Source organism: Poecilia mexicana, unplaced genomic scaffold (assembly GCF_051168715.1).
Source record: "Poecilia mexicana isolate PSO_F unplaced genomic scaffold, ASM5116871v1 scaffold_15, whole genome shotgun sequence".
Taxonomy (NCBI): domain Eukaryota; kingdom Metazoa; phylum Chordata; class Actinopteri; order Cyprinodontiformes; family Poeciliidae; genus Poecilia; species Poecilia mexicana.
Window position 1 is genome coordinate 22,534,242 of NW_028263384.1, and position 15,076 is coordinate 22,549,317.

The 15,076-nt window shown below is 40.5% G+C and overlaps 1 protein-coding gene across 1 annotated transcript; it reads right to left on the minus strand.

The window, feature by feature from the left end:
* mlh1 (mutL homolog 1, colon cancer, nonpolyposis type 2 (E. coli)) lies at positions 1-8,718 on the minus strand. The gene is made up of 19 exons (XM_014992834.2): positions 8,393-8,718; positions 8,134-8,224; positions 7,777-7,875; positions 7,624-7,697; positions 7,083-7,155; positions 6,910-7,001; positions 6,789-6,831; positions 6,624-6,712; positions 6,411-6,523; positions 6,235-6,328; positions 5,314-5,467; positions 4,916-5,235; positions 3,714-3,853; positions 2,747-2,855; positions 1,951-2,014; positions 1,704-1,868; positions 1,541-1,633; positions 1,364-1,474; positions 1-881 (listed from the first exon to the last, which is right to left on the minus strand). Exons 1-19 carry the CDS (start codon positions 8,497-8,499, stop codon positions 726-728), a joined length of 2,187 nt encoding a protein of 728 aa, XP_014848320.2. The 5' UTR covers positions 8,500-8,718; the 3' UTR covers positions 1-725.
* Positions 8,719-15,076: the final 6,358 nt, after the last annotated feature.

Sequence of the window (15,076 nt, forward strand, 5' to 3'; positions counted from 1 at the left end):
TGTGTGCAACATCCTTTATTTGGATTTTATTAGTTTTATTAGTCTGCAGCCTTTTCTAATTCCACTGATACAAAATAAAGTAATTTTCTAAATGTGTACCTCATGAAATGTTTTATTGTGAAAGGCAACAAAATTTAACTAAAATCTGTTTTCAGATTTTAGAGAAAAATTAATCCTCTATTACAACAATAAAAAAAAGCTAGTAGAAGGAGATGAGTCATTTGCATAAATATGGAAAGATCTAGTTTAAAACTAGTTACTTTTAAAATCCTGTTGAAGATATTAAAAGGAGACTTTAAACTCCTAAAATGACCATTTCTTCTTGCATTAGAAACATTTCCTTTCTGGCTTTGGAAGAGTCGCAGGTTGCAACAAAACGACAAGAGGAAAGTCAGGTTGTTGTCATGGCGAAGAGGTAGTTTGAACCGTAAAAAGTGTTTTTACAGAACAAAGTTTAGTCGACACTGATGAACCTGAGTAAATATAACCAGCAGCGCCCTCTGCGGGATGACGGCCAAACTACATCAAAAAGTAGGAACTCATTTTAATCTAATAAACCATTAAGACTTACAACATAATCAAAACTCGATTAATTGTTTGCATCCATACTTGACAGGCTCCCATTTAACTCCTCCAAGCAGCTCAGTCTTCCTGTGTTTAGGTTGGTATAAATGTATTTACAGAAGAAAAGTTTCAGGTATAAAACAGCAGCAGCATGTGGGTCTTCAGCAGCGCTCAAACACCTTGTAGAGGTCGGGCAGGTTGGCGATCTGCAGCACGGTGCCGTCCTCGCTGAAGCTTTTCGGGGGACTGAAGAGAGTTCGGAAAGCTTTGAACAGAACGTGTTCCACATTCCAGCGCCAGGAATTCCCGTCTGGTTCCTGAAACATGATGACCATTTAAGAATAAACTCTGTGAGTTCTCAGTTTTGTTTGTCACAGAATCATTTTAATTGTTTATGCACCATCAGTCAAATGTAAAAACTTAAATCTACCAAATAAATTTGCGACAGGCTTTCAGTGTGCATAAAGTGCAGGTTAGGGTGACTATAACAGAGAATACAGTGGGGATTATTTTTAATATACTTAGTACATAATTGACACACCTTAAAATGTTTGGTTATTTAATTTTGACATAGATTGACTCAGAATTCTGAGAAAAAATCGGAATTATAAAATTAAAAGTACAATTCTGAAAAAAAATGAAGAAATGTCAGAATTTGAGAAAATTTTCAGAATTATGAGAAAAAGTCAAATTTTTTAGATGTAAGTCAGAATTCTAAGTTTAAAATCAGAATTTTTTAATAAATGTTTTTTTTGTTGGCCCTAATCGTCTTCCGTACTTTCAGGCTGGTCCTACTCACCGGCTCGTCGCCCGGCTCGGCCTCCAGGACGAACTGCTTCCTGATGGAGTAGAAGGCGCTGCACTCCTTGCTGAAGTCTCGGAAGCATTCCTTCTCGTTGTCCCAGTTCACCTGCAGGCAGAAACCATCAGAAACTTTTCCTGAAATGCTTCCAGGAAGGAACGGCGCTGCCCTCACCTCGGTGGCGAGGCGCAGGATGAACAAGGGCAGGCCTTCCATGATGGGTGTGTATTTATCCAGGAGCAGAGGCAGCCCCGTCAGGTTTCCCTCCTGGAAGACATCGCTTCAGTTTACTCACTCGTCTCCCCTGGAAGAAAAGCTTTAAAACCAGACGGCTGACCTGATCGATCTCCAGGGAGAAATAATCCTCCAGCATTTCTGCCTTCTTCTTCAGGAAGTCCACAATGTACTGAGCCAGGCCCTCCTTCGGCCCGTCCTCCTCCGTCCAGCCGCTCTCCGCCGAGTCCAGCGCCAGCATGGCCAGGTCGTACAGCGGCGCCGGCGTCTGACAGACATCAGCGTCAGTAAAGGTTCTGATTGGTTCTGATCCGTCAGTAAAGGTTCTGATTGGTCCAGACTGGACTTACAGAGAGTCTGAGGACGCCGAAGTTCCCAAAGTCAAAGATGAGAATCTGGTAGAAAAGTTCCCGACTGCAACACAAACAAAGGAGTTTTCTTTAAGTAAAATCTGAAAAGTGTGGCATGCTTTTATTTTCAGACTCACTGAGTCATCACTATGTAGCATCACACTCGTATTAATTAAAGATACTAGTCTTCAATTAAATTTACCCTGACCTTTGACTAGGCCACTCTGAATCTCTGCCATTTTTTAATGAATGTCCTGTATTCACCTCCATCCATCATACAGTCAAGTTTTATTAGCTTCGTTGACGCTGACAATGAAAAGCTTCCCCACATCATGAAGCTACCACCACCATGTTTCACCATAGGGCCTCTGTGTTCAGAACAAGGTTTTAATAGTTTTAATTTTCAGTGGTTTGAACCATTTGTGTAAATTAACAACCAAACATACCAGACAAACATAAAGCATTTCTGGCAGAGTCATAACTGGGTATTTATTTATCATTTTGAGGAAAGAAATTAATTTAATACAATTTGGAATTAGGATGTAATATAAATGTGAAAACTTTCTAGATGCAATGAACTTTGATTTTTACTGCTTTTGACTCCAAACACTGAACACAATGATGATAAAACTCAAACCTCACCTCAGCTCTTACTCTTCATGATAAATAAACACAGCTGGACTAACTAGGCGACATCAGAGGGAAATTGGATTTTATTTAGTGGCATCACATTAAACGGGGCTGAATAACATGGAATCCTGACTGAGTGTTGTGCGGTCCTTCCTGCCGTGCTGACCTGAGTGTGGTTGTGTTGAGCAGGTAGAGCTTGGTGTGATGCTGGATCAGACTCCACTGCGGATCCACGCAGCCAACAAACGAGTGTTTCTGCAGCATCTCCTGCAGACCTGCAGAAAACACACAGAACCCGGATCAGGACCAGAGAAACGGTTCAGCTCAAAGAGCTGTACATCATAAAAAAATGAAAACCTCGTAGTGCTGTCATCTAAATCATCAATACAAGTTGAATATTTTGGTCAATGTTTTATTATGATTCAAGAGTAACTCTAACCAAGTGGGTTTTTAGTCTAGAAGTAAAGGAACTCAGTGTTTTGGCTGTTTTGCAGTTTTCTGGAAGTTTGTTCCAGATTTGTGGTACATAGAAGCTGAATGCTGCTTCTCTTTTAGTTATAACACCAGCAGCATTCTGGAGCACCTCCCTCTGGAGGACTGACTTTTTTATGTAGACCTGTGAAGATGCTTTGCAGTTATGAATATGACTGAAGATAAATGCATGGATGAGTTTCTCTAGATTTGCTGAGGCATCAGTCCTCTATTCAGATTAGAGGACAGAAGGCTGATTTTGTAAATGTCTTTATGCGTCTCTGATGATTCAGACCCAGATTTCAGGCCTAATCTTTATTTTCCAGCTGTAATAAGTGAAGCTGTGACTAGATGAGCTTCAGGTCCAAACATAACTTCAGTTTTGTTTCTGTTCAGATGGAGAAAGTTACGGCACATCCATTTCTACCACAGCAGCTTTTTAGGAAGAAGTGGAACACTCTGTTTGTTTGGTGAGGTCACGTTGGCATGGCAACAGGATGGTGGGGGTTTCTATTCGTGACCTGAAAGCAGGATATGACGGAGGCTGGAGTTGTGTAAGGCGAGTTCTGCCCTGGAGGACGACTCTGTCGGTGCAGGCCGGGTGGAAACGGTAAAACTGCTGCAGGACGGCAGAGACGCTACGCTAAGCTAAGCTAAGCTACCTCTGTGTGTGTTCTCTGTGATCTCTGCTCTCAGATCCTTGATGCTGGTCAGTTTGATCACCCTTCTCTTGGGCGTAGCAGCAGCCGTCAGCCCCTCATCATCATCCTCCTCTTCATCCTCCTCCTCTCTGGGTCGCTTCCTGTGAAAACAGAAACATTTCAGCCACTAGAGGGCAAAAGAGTTCCACGATTTGAGATGAAAATGCTGCGTTAGACCAATAAAATGAGTCAAGATGTCATAAATAACAGCAGAAGAGCCCGACGGGCCACCTGCAGGACAAAGACGTCCTTCATGAGACATTAAACTCTGTCCTCTCCTTCCTGCTGGCTCAGCCGACTCGCTCTCTGCAGGCCGCTGTTCAGACTTGCTCTAGTCGTTCATCAACACCCGTCCTGATCCAACTTGCTTTTCCCCGAGCTGCTGTCATTCACATTATGACTAAATCAAAAACCTGCCAGAAGGGCTTTTTCCCCCTTTTCTAAAAAAAAAAAAAAAAAAAAAAAAAAATCACCGAAGGAAAATGTAGCAGCCTTGGAAGCAGGAACTGCTCTCGGGGAAATCTACGGAAAGTTTTCCATTACTTTGAATATGAATGAACTCAACTTGGAAAAGTTACAGGAATTTTTTTTCTCGGTTTTCACCGATATGAAAATCTGAACCAAAAACTGATATTTACCGATATTTTGTACATTTTTCTACCTTTTCACGTCAGTAAAACACACCACTGCTGACGTTGCTTCTCTGCTTCACGCTAAACCCATATAATCTGTATTTTTTAGTCCTAATGCATAATTGTGACTTTTTTGCCAATTTTCTGAAAAAAAAAATCAAAAGTATTGGGTGTAAGTGATGCTACCTCCCACCTGCAGGTGGCAGGATTTCTTCTGTCTTCTGCTATGCTGCCTCGTCTTTACTTGATGTCAAATTATTGGTGTTGAATAACAAAACGTCACATTTACTGTCACAGTAACATTGTAAATGTGCAAATATTGGAAAATTCCTTTGTAATATTTCTAAAGAAGCAGCAAAAAAATCTGTGATATTATTGATTGCAAAGAAAAATTTATATCAAAAAACAATTCAAAAATTAACAATAGTTGTTAATAGCAGCCTGTTTTTACATATTGGAATTTAAAAAAAGATTAAAATCCAATTTTTTTCTGAGTTTTAGATCATTTCTAGACAGAAATCTTTGACCTACCGCTGATCCTCCTCAGCAGCGCCGCTGCGTTCCTCTTCACCTGCTGGACCAGGTTCTTCCAGCGCAGCCTCCAGCATGTCCTCATCATCCAGCTCCAGACTGTCCAGCTCAGAGGTCCTGGTTGCCGCCGGCGACCTGCTGGGACCGGCCGTCTCTGGGTCAGGGGCCGGCTTCTCTTTCGGCTGCAGGAAGGCGTCCAGTTTCTGGGAGCGGCAGTCGGTCCGGACCATTTGGTGGGCGTAGACGCGCTCGGCGGACTCAGAGGATCCAGAGGTTTTTACGTCAGAACCGCCGGACACAGACAGCCCCGGCAGCAACGTCTGGAAACCACAGAAGAAGAAGCTGAAACGACGTGAGGGGGAGCTGGGAGGCGGACGGCAGTCTGAGTCGGGTCACACCTGGGTGAAGTAAGTCCGGGACGAGTTGGAGCCCAGCAGTTTGCTCTCGATGTGCTTCTGAACGCTCTCCATCACGCTGTCCTCGTGCAGGAAGTGCACTTCATGTTTGGTGGGGTGAACGTTCACGTCGACGTTCTGCGGAGCGATTTCCAGGCTGAGGAGAAAACATCACAGGAATTTACAGCATCCTCCATGTTTTACTTTAAACCTGGGCAACATGTGCAAACAGCAAAAAAAACATTTCCTATGAAATAAATCAATCTTCAGAATCTCATTTATATTTTACTTTTATATTCATCTTTAATTGTTAACCCATAATCACGTAGGATAATCATGATGTGACACCGTTCAAAAGTGAGACAGAAAACCACTGCTAACTTAAACTTGTCCATGTTTACAAACATCTGGATGTGTGACCACAGCTGGACCAGAACCCGGGTTAACCTTCACTCACAGGGAGCAGGATGGGAGGAAACGATAAAAACTGAAAACCGCAGCGTCTTGGAGACGCAGAGTCTCCATAACAAATATTAGATGCTATCTGAAAGCTAACTATTTGTTTGGGAGGAAAGCCAGAAAAGGTTTTATTTCATCTCCAGCGTTTCTACAGACTTATCCATAATGAATGTGAGAAAAAACTCCTCATAACTACAGCTTGGTTCGGTGGAGGACCCATGATGCTGCGGGTCGGGAAACTAAAACATTTAAAATATTTCTGTCTTTCTCATCTCAGCTTCCATCTGTCTGTGACTTTTAATCTTTTGATCAAAGTCTTTTGTGTCCGGTGTGATCAGCTGCTGCTGTTAGACTCTAGATATTACATTAGGATGACGATATGATAATATTAATACCTGGATTTTATTAGGAAGCAGCTCCTGCACACACAGATCACCGTGGCAACGGATTTAGTAGTTTTCCTACCTGAGGTAGAGGAAGGGATGTGAGTTTTTTGGGAGGTAGGCAGCGTAAACCGTCTCCACGGCTTTCTTCAGAGCGCTGGACTCCACCAACCGGTCTGAAAGAGACAGAGGACAACCTGCAGTGAAAATGGCGCTGAGCGGACGCAGTGAGCGTGGAGCGTTACCACGGCAACGTACGGTTGATGAACAGGACCAGGATGCATCGCTTCATGGAGTAGTTGGCATTGGAGACGAAACCCTTCAGGGTGAAGGCCAACTTCTGGTCCTGGCAGCCGACTTCGATCAGCTCCCTGTGGACACGGAGACAGGGACACACCGGGTACACGGCAAGGTGAGACAGGGAGACATCGGGGACACAAGACAACCGAGACCCCTGGGGACCAGATCTACCTGCTGACCGGGTTTCCGAAGACGCTGCGGATGTTGTCCACGACGGACGCGTTGGGAAGTGTCCTCACGTCCGCCACCGTCTCTCCTTGCTGCCCAAAGAAAAATGTACCATTTAAACCTGCAGCTGATTTCCTTAAAAACTAAAAAAAAGAAAGAAAGTTTCACCTTTTTGACTGAGAAGCTTTTTCCTGAATTGTGAATAGCGTACCTTTAAAGAGACAAAGCAGGACCAGATATGAAACATTTGGTCATAAGGAGCAGAAATGGTTGTGGTTTGAGTCCAGACCTGCTGACCACGTCCACAATCCTGGAGTATTCGTCTGCCGGGCTCTTCAGGGCCTTCCTCCTGGTGGACACGTTATAGAAAAGGTCCTCCACCTGCGCAGACATCAGGAACTATTCATCAGAATCCAGACGGTTCATCTTCAGTCAGCTGAAGTGCTGCAGGCAGGAACTCACCAGGATCTGGGTCCCCTGGTTCCCGGCGCAGGGCTTAGGGGGGCCCTTCAGTTTGCCATCGCTGTAGCTCGCTCTGAACAACAACAGCGTTAATGCAGAACTAAAGTAGCAAATCTGAATGTGACTTTCAATTTTTTAGAAGAGAAACTCTCAAAAGTGTGGTGTGCTTTTACATTTGACTTTTAAAGACCTTAAGTATCAGTTTTTAGTCCGTTTTGTCCGTTCTAACAAACTAAAATATAAATAAAAATGTCAACCATTGAATTTGTAACAGACATTTTTCAATGTGGGACCTGCAAGGAAGGAAGGAAAGACAACTTAGGACAGAAAAAGTAAAGAAAGAACACAATGAGGGAATAAAAGACATGTCAGGACAAAAATAGGACAGAGAATCAAAAAGAAGAAGGACAGAAGAAAGGAAAGATGATAAAGGTGTGAAAAACAGATGATAAAAAAAGAAGGCAGTAATCTAAGAACAGGACAACCCTCCATTTCCTTCCACTAACACCCAGTGCAGTTTGTGTTTGTAATGTGGAAATACCTGTAAGCACACTTTGCATCAGCCGTCTTTGTTGTTATGGTAACATGAGCCACATGGCTGATACTGGCAAGAGCCTGCAGGAATGAGAAGAGACAAAACATCCAGCCTGAACACTGATGTGGCTCCTGAGCTGAGGGCCACAGGAGTCCTCACCTCTCCTCTGAACCCGTAGGTCGCAATCGCTGAAAGGTCCTCGAAGGTCTGCAGTTTGCTGGTGGTGAACCGCTCACAAACAATCTCCATGTCTTCTTTCTGCAGTGAGAAAGAAGACATGTTTAATAATCATTTAACCTGTTTGAAAATCATTATAGAAGTCAGTGATGGTTTGTGATATGAGCAATACTGCGGTATTTTTTAAAATACATATTTATACATGAACTCAGAAAATGTTCAAGAGATATAAATATTTTGGGAGGAATAGAGGGTGTGCCATCCCCCCTGCCCCCCCGCCCCGGGCAGCATTCATGCTAGGGTCGCCTCTTCTCCAGCAGGGAGGAAGCTATTACTTACCCTGATCCCAGTGCCGTTGTCCTGGATCTGAAGGAGCTTCAGGCCTCCGTCCTTCACAGTCACCTGGATGTTGGTGGCCTTTGCGTCCAAACTGGAACATTTCAAAACAGAAAAATCGATCATTTTGAGTTGAACTCATTTACCCAGAGCAGTACATGTTGAATATGTAAACAGTAACGGTTCGTGAACATTTCTAGTCTTCTGGTTGTTTTTTACCCCCTACATAAATACTTTTATCGTCACAAATATATTAAAATACCAGTTTTCGATCATTTCTTTGACGGCGTTGGCAGGACGCTGGATAACTTCTCCCGCTGCGATCCTGTTAACAACAGTCTCATCGAGCCTCCGAATGACTCCCGCCATGTTTGTTTCTAGAAAACTGCTAGCAGCAGCTCAACCGCTGGAAATTCCCATATATCTGACCGGGGAGACAAAACTGCAACGAATTATAATAAAAATACTACATTGTACGGCTTCCACATGATAGGGCTCTCACACTGAAGCAGGGAGAAAATAAAAACAATACGACGTCTTACTCTGACTCAAAAGATAAGAGAACGGCGAATGTCAAGCTTATATCTTTTTAAAAATATATTAAAATGCAAAAAACTTTACAGTTTTTCCTCAACCTCAAAATGCAATTCTTAACAGCTGACTGGATGTTCCTTTTTACTTAATTTGGCGTGCTGGTTTGGTAAGTATACGCCGTTCTTGTAATGAAGTAATGCACCACTCAAAAATAAACGATCTTTGATCAAGCGCGGGTCCCAACAAGAATCTTCTTCATTGGGAAATGTTTTGAGAAACTACTCACTTGCGCCACAGCGGCTAAAAAGTATCATGAAACAATGCAGGAAAACCAAACAAGGTTAAAACTTTGATAAAATTCGACAAACAGGTGTGAAATAAAGATAAAGACAAAATCACAGACATTCCAGGAAAAACCTATTTATTATTATTATTATTATTATTATTATTATTATTATTATTATTATTATTATTATTAAAATAAAACATGGAAAGTTTTACCTGCCCTCCTGTTGTCAGGAAGGTTGCTATAAAGGTTAGTGATGTAATACATGAGTCACAGTGTTAGTTTTAGCTTCAGCTTTAGAAACCAACAGAAGATCTTAGTCAGCAGTTCAGAGGTGTGGAGGGCTTACAATGTAAAGACAAATCAGATTAAAAAGGTTGGACTGAAACGGTTAATACTTTTAAAACCAGTAAAATGACATTAAGATTAATGTGACATTGACAATGACCACTGCAGATCTTTAAAGTTCATACTCAGAGCTTAAGGTCACAAAGGGTCAAAGTACCTTCAGCCAAAATGCACAAAAAACACATGAATTTATTCCAACATGAATGTTATCCAAAAATAGAAAGAAAAAACCCCTGAGGCAATAGATTAAAACAATCTATGCAGTCAGTGTTTAATCTGTCTGGGCTCCTTCCAGACGGCCTTCACTCTAATCCTCCACTGTGTGCTCAGCTGTCCAGATCACAGACGTGTCTTAATTTCCTCTGTGAGTTTCCATCTGAAATCACTGATATCTGGAATATTCGATTTACGTAATTATAGTTTTTTTTTTCAACAGATAATTTATTAGATTTATGTTTTTGAAGAGAACTCTGTTTTTGGCTCTTTTTCAACTTTGATTTAAATTCAAACAGCAAAGACCAACTGGTGTGGCATCTAGACATACAAATTATTACTAAATGTGTCACTATTAATGCAAATATAATTTAATTTGGTACAAAAAGAGATGCATGAATAATTTATTACATATCTAATATAAATTATAGGTTAACCAACCATGTGTTAGGATGCAGTGGCAGATTATGGTATTTCATGGTAGAGTGCATCATAGGAATTATGGCATATTTAAATAAATACTGAAATTTGAAGCTTCAATTTTAAATAACTGATTTAAATCTTTACGTATTCAGTTAAGTATTTGTCACATATATAATGTGTTTAAAATTTATTGATTTGTGTATTAAATAACAGATAGGTAAGTCGACAGTCAGGCTTAAACAGGATGGTTTATGATTCATATTTTCCATGTTATGATTATATAATATTCATTTGTTCTGTTGGTTGCTCAGAGAAATTGACCAAAGTTGAATGAGGTAATCTGTGAGTAAGTGTCCGGGGAGTGGCGCTGTTTCAACACAGTGACCATAAAGAACAGCTTAACAACGTTCATCTCCGCCCTCAGACACCAGCAGTGGAGAACTGCATGGTGTTTTCTGTCAATCAGTGCCTTTGACCGAAATATCACATTTATTTCTTGTAAATTTACTATGTGAAATATTTAAGTGTTGTTTTGCAGAAGGGAAACATGGTTTTTGAATATTTAGAGGGTATAATGTGCAAAATCATTCCCATGTTAAACCCACAGGATTACATTTTAAATGGTTTTTAAGCCTTAACCCAGCAGCTACTCAAAACTCATTAGCAATAGTTATTTATTTATTCACACATTTATAAACCCAGTGGCACCAAAAAGCGGGTATGGGCACCGAGCTGGAGGAGACGCCAAACAATGATTATTTTTTTCTGGTTGGTATTTTCTGTATTTAACAAATGTTGGAATCAAACTCACAACCTGTTACCTGCATTTATATTTTGCCCATTAATGATTTATTTCAGGCATGAGGAAAAATAACAGAAACAAACTAACATAAATAATTAAATGAATAAACCAAAGCAAAGTGAAATAATCAAAACAGTCCAACAAAACCAACAGAGTAACGTTTGTGTCTGGTTTTAAGTTATTCTAACAAAGAACTTAGTCAAATTTATGATTCAGACTGGGACATTTCTCCACATGAAACAACTGTGGAAAATATATTGTGTGATAATATATGGACAAATATGTTTTACATGTTATTAATACAAGATGGAACATGTGAAACACGTGGAAACCTTTCCACATGTAAAGTGTTATTCATTATGTTTAACGTGTGGGAGTCATATTTAACACGTGAAGCACTTGTTTCTACATTCATAAAATTACAATATTATTGAAAAAAAGTTGATTCAGGAACTTTATCTCAAAGTGAAACTTTACATTCATCACACACAGATGGATGTTTGAAAGATTTTATTTCTTTTAATTATGATGATTTTTCAGTTACAGCTAATATAAACATTGCATTTAACATTAGAATAATACATCAGAAAAATTAAAAACAGAAATGTGAGTTTAATGAAAAATATGCTGAATACCTACTTAAAGGTTATTTTCAAACAAGACTCATCAGGAGATCAATTTTAATTTACTGAACATGACTTTCCATATGAACTATGTACATCTTCTAACATTTAAAACATATTTTGCAATACATTTTTTAACTGTGATTTTTGGTTAAATCATGTTTAAATCTTTTCTCAGATATGTTCCACAGCCACAGTGAGGTGTTCCCTTCGCTCCACTGCAGGAAGCCTCTCTGCTCTCTGTGGAGTGTTTTCATGTAAACACCACAGTTTGACCAGAAGTATTGGATCCTGGCTCTGATCCCACATTCAGCACCTGCCTTTTGAAGCTTTGTCAGCAGCCAACCACAGGCGGTGGCCAGGAGAGAAAGACGCTCAACCTGAAATGTTACTAGAACTATGAGAGGAAGCTGCCTTACCACCCAGGAACAATGGCAAACATGAAACTTTGTCACAATCAGCGATCTGCTTTCAGGTTGGCTGCACGGCTTCACCTCTGGTCAACATTTCTCTTCGATCCGGAACAGATCCTCATCATTTATGTTCTCTTTAAAGGGGCAGTGTTATGTTAAATCAACTTTTTGAGCTTTACATCATGTTTTAACGATATCCCCTCATCACAAACAGACCTGGAGTGCAGCTTTGATTCATCCAGGCATGTTTGAGAAATCCTTTCATCTCCATGGCAACCACTCAGCTGTGAAAAACAGCTGGGTGGACCTAGCTCCGCCTTCGAGGCTCAGCTCCTCCCCTAATCAGCTCCTTCAGACTAGCCAACAGCAATTAGCAAACACCTGATGGAACTGTGCATCTACTGAGCTTCTTCTCAGAGCAACATGGTAAAATGTTTTTAAAGGGTTAATAGAGGAGTCATGAGTTCCTGAAGGCGGAGTTTCAGAAACATCAGGAGTTTTAAATAAACAGATGCCCAATTTCAAGGCAATAAACTTCAAATTAAAATTTAAGTTTGATGTATATTATATTATTTTAACAACTGAAGTTAACTTAGTTACTTTATTGTGCTATAAAATGCCTGGAAAAGGCATAGTACTGCCCCTTTAATTTAATTGTAACACTCTCATCTTTAACTTCAACACGTTTGCTTTATTATCTTTGCATCGGAGATGCTCAGGCAGGACACGATGTCCGCTCCGTGATGCATGTCTCAGGATATTCCTGCATGCCGCTCAGCTGCAGGATGGACCACAGGATGCAGCACAAAGGAGCCACAAGTCACCGGAAAACAGAAATGTAAAGCAGAGTTGCTGCTCTCTGATTTACAGCTTTTTGACTTCTAGGCTGTAATTATGGCATAACTGTGGTCAGCCAGTGTCTATCCAGTCTGTTTGAGTTCGTCCTTGGAGAACAGCTGGAAGCTGGTTGTAAGGAATGCTTCAACAAACACATATCAGGGTAGGGCCAGAACTGGTTGTCTATCTGACATTGTTTTCCTTCAGCTTCATGTCTTGTTGCATTTTTAGAGTAGTTTGGAGTCTGACAAATCGCAGCAGCCACTCCTGCAGGTGAGCTGCCACGTACGAACACAGGCGCAGGAAAGCACAAGTTAAAGTGAATTTGATGACACACACAAAGATCCGCTGTGTGCATGAAAGCAAAGCTATCCATCCTGTTGCTGCAGGCCCTGACAGTCAAATTATATGCACAACTTTTGCTGAATTGCGCAACTGCTACCCTCCACTTTCATAGGCAATTCTGGTAAAATATGTTTTATTGCATTAGCATAACCTCACACTGGACAATTCAGAAAAATTCAACTTTTAATATAATTTAAAGAGGGAAAGACAATAAATCGAGGTTTATTTCCTCTCTGCATTGAGCTCCTTTATTTAAATACTTAAAAGTAAAATTAAATGGATTGCCACTGCTGCTAAGACTAAGTTCTGTCCTATTAGCAAAAGTATTACCAGTGGAGATGGAGTAATTTACATGATAACAAGCCTTCTGTGACACTATTTTTCCCACTGAAGGAGTTTACTGAGATTTAAGCTGAATTTTTGCTCTTTGCTCATCTTTACCTGGACTGACAGTAAGTGTGTCGTACAGACGGAGTTTTAACACCACGCCGTTTATTCTCCTCAGGTTTCTGTCTCACTTGAGTGTTTATGTCTTGTCCTTTCACCACCAGAGGACTGATGGACCCCGCTGGACGCCGTCCGTCTCTCCTGGCTGCTGAGGGATCGCTGGGATTGCTGCTTCTGAGACTCAACATGTTGTGAAAATGCAGGAATCTATCAAGGCCTCTTCAAACGACAAACACAACAGTCTCCTGCCTTTGATAGCCAGACTGTCTATCATGACATTTTCTTTAACAATAATTCATGTTCTGTCATTTGTTCATTCGTCCTGTTAAATTCATTGATCAAGTTTTTCTCCAGACATTCATGATCTCATCCTGCCTCCTTCTCTTTGTTTTCCCATCCTCTTCCTCATCCTGTGACTGTCTTCCTTTTCCTTCCCTCTCCTTATCAACATGACAACAGCGCTATAAACAACAGATACACACTAAGTTTCCAGGACTTTAAAAAGCATAAAGGAAGTGCTGAGCTGGTCCACAGAAAAGATTCAGAATGAAACAAGTCGTCAAAATGCAGCTCACATTTTGCAAAATTCATATTTCTTTCAATTTTTCAAGATTAAATTAGTTTTTTTACCTATTAACACATCAAATTAATGTAAAATTTACAATTTAAGGACTTAATTATAATAAACACTTTATTCTGATGAAGATTTGAAATCAGTTCTGTGCAAAAGTCAATTCTTTATTTTCTGCATCTCAGCATCTTTCTAAGTTGTTTTTTTTAGGACTTTTACTTGTTAACTTTGACTGCTTTACACACATGTTCACTATATCACCCAACCATGTTCAAAAGAACATACAGAAGGGTAGACCCCATTGAACTTTTTCCAATTCTGTTATATAAATGACACAATCTATTAGTCTGAAGTGTAGCATGCATTTGGATTCGCCTCCTTTTATAGTTATACCTCTAAATACAATCTCAGCAGGATTGCAGATGTTTTCTTAAGGCCTTTGAGTTTGGCTGGAGAACATCAGTGAACAAATGAAGACTGAGAAACACAGGCAGAAAGTTATGGAAAAGTTTAACAATATTACAAGATTTGGGTGCCACTTTTGATTTGGGGTTTTAAATGACTGGAAAACTCTAAAAGATCCCTTAATACTCTTGCAACTTCCCCACAAAAAAACACCAGAAAGAATCCCATGACCAGTGGTCAAAGGTCAAAGGCCGAAATCAAAGTCACACTGATGCCCCAACTGAATTAAAGGTTTGACGATCAGTCCGACAACTTGGCAGGAGCTTTCCAAGGGAGGCTGGGCAATGTAATGTCTGCTGGCTGGCTAACACTGGTAGACATTGGGACAACCACTCCAGGCATCATCCTCCATGTGACATGGACGAGGTGAGCAAACTAACGATGTGCCTTGTTCTGCTGCTGCTTTAGGAGATTGCAGTCTGGTTGAACGGCTGTGTTAGAGATTTTTTGGTATTATCATTTTGTTATTACTTTAGTTCATATTCAGTCTAATGTTAATCAGTATTATTGTGATTTTTAGTTTAAAGTGTTCTCTTCCTTATGTGTGTATAAACTGACCTGGAGGTTACGACTGTCTGTTTATCTTCATGTGAAACAGTCAAACTCTGTGGTTCTCAGAGTTTTAAATTCTTCTTGTGT

What these genes read in the sequence shown, in the direction of transcription:
- mlh1 (XM_014992834.2), bottom strand. Translation starts at nt 8,499, where the DNA reads ATGGCGGGAGTCATTCGGAGGCTCGATGAGACTGTTGTTAACAGGATC. An exon ending in ATTGTGGACGTGGTCAGCAG is followed by an intron (nt 6,832 to 6,909) that starts GTCTGGACTCAA and finishes GTCTCTTTAAAG; the next exon opens with GTACGCTATTCACAATTCAG. An exon ending in CCTGGTCCTGTTCATCAACC is followed by an intron (nt 6,329 to 6,410) that starts GTACGTTGCCGT and finishes TGTCTCTTTCAG; the next exon opens with ACCGGTTGGTGGAGTCCAGC.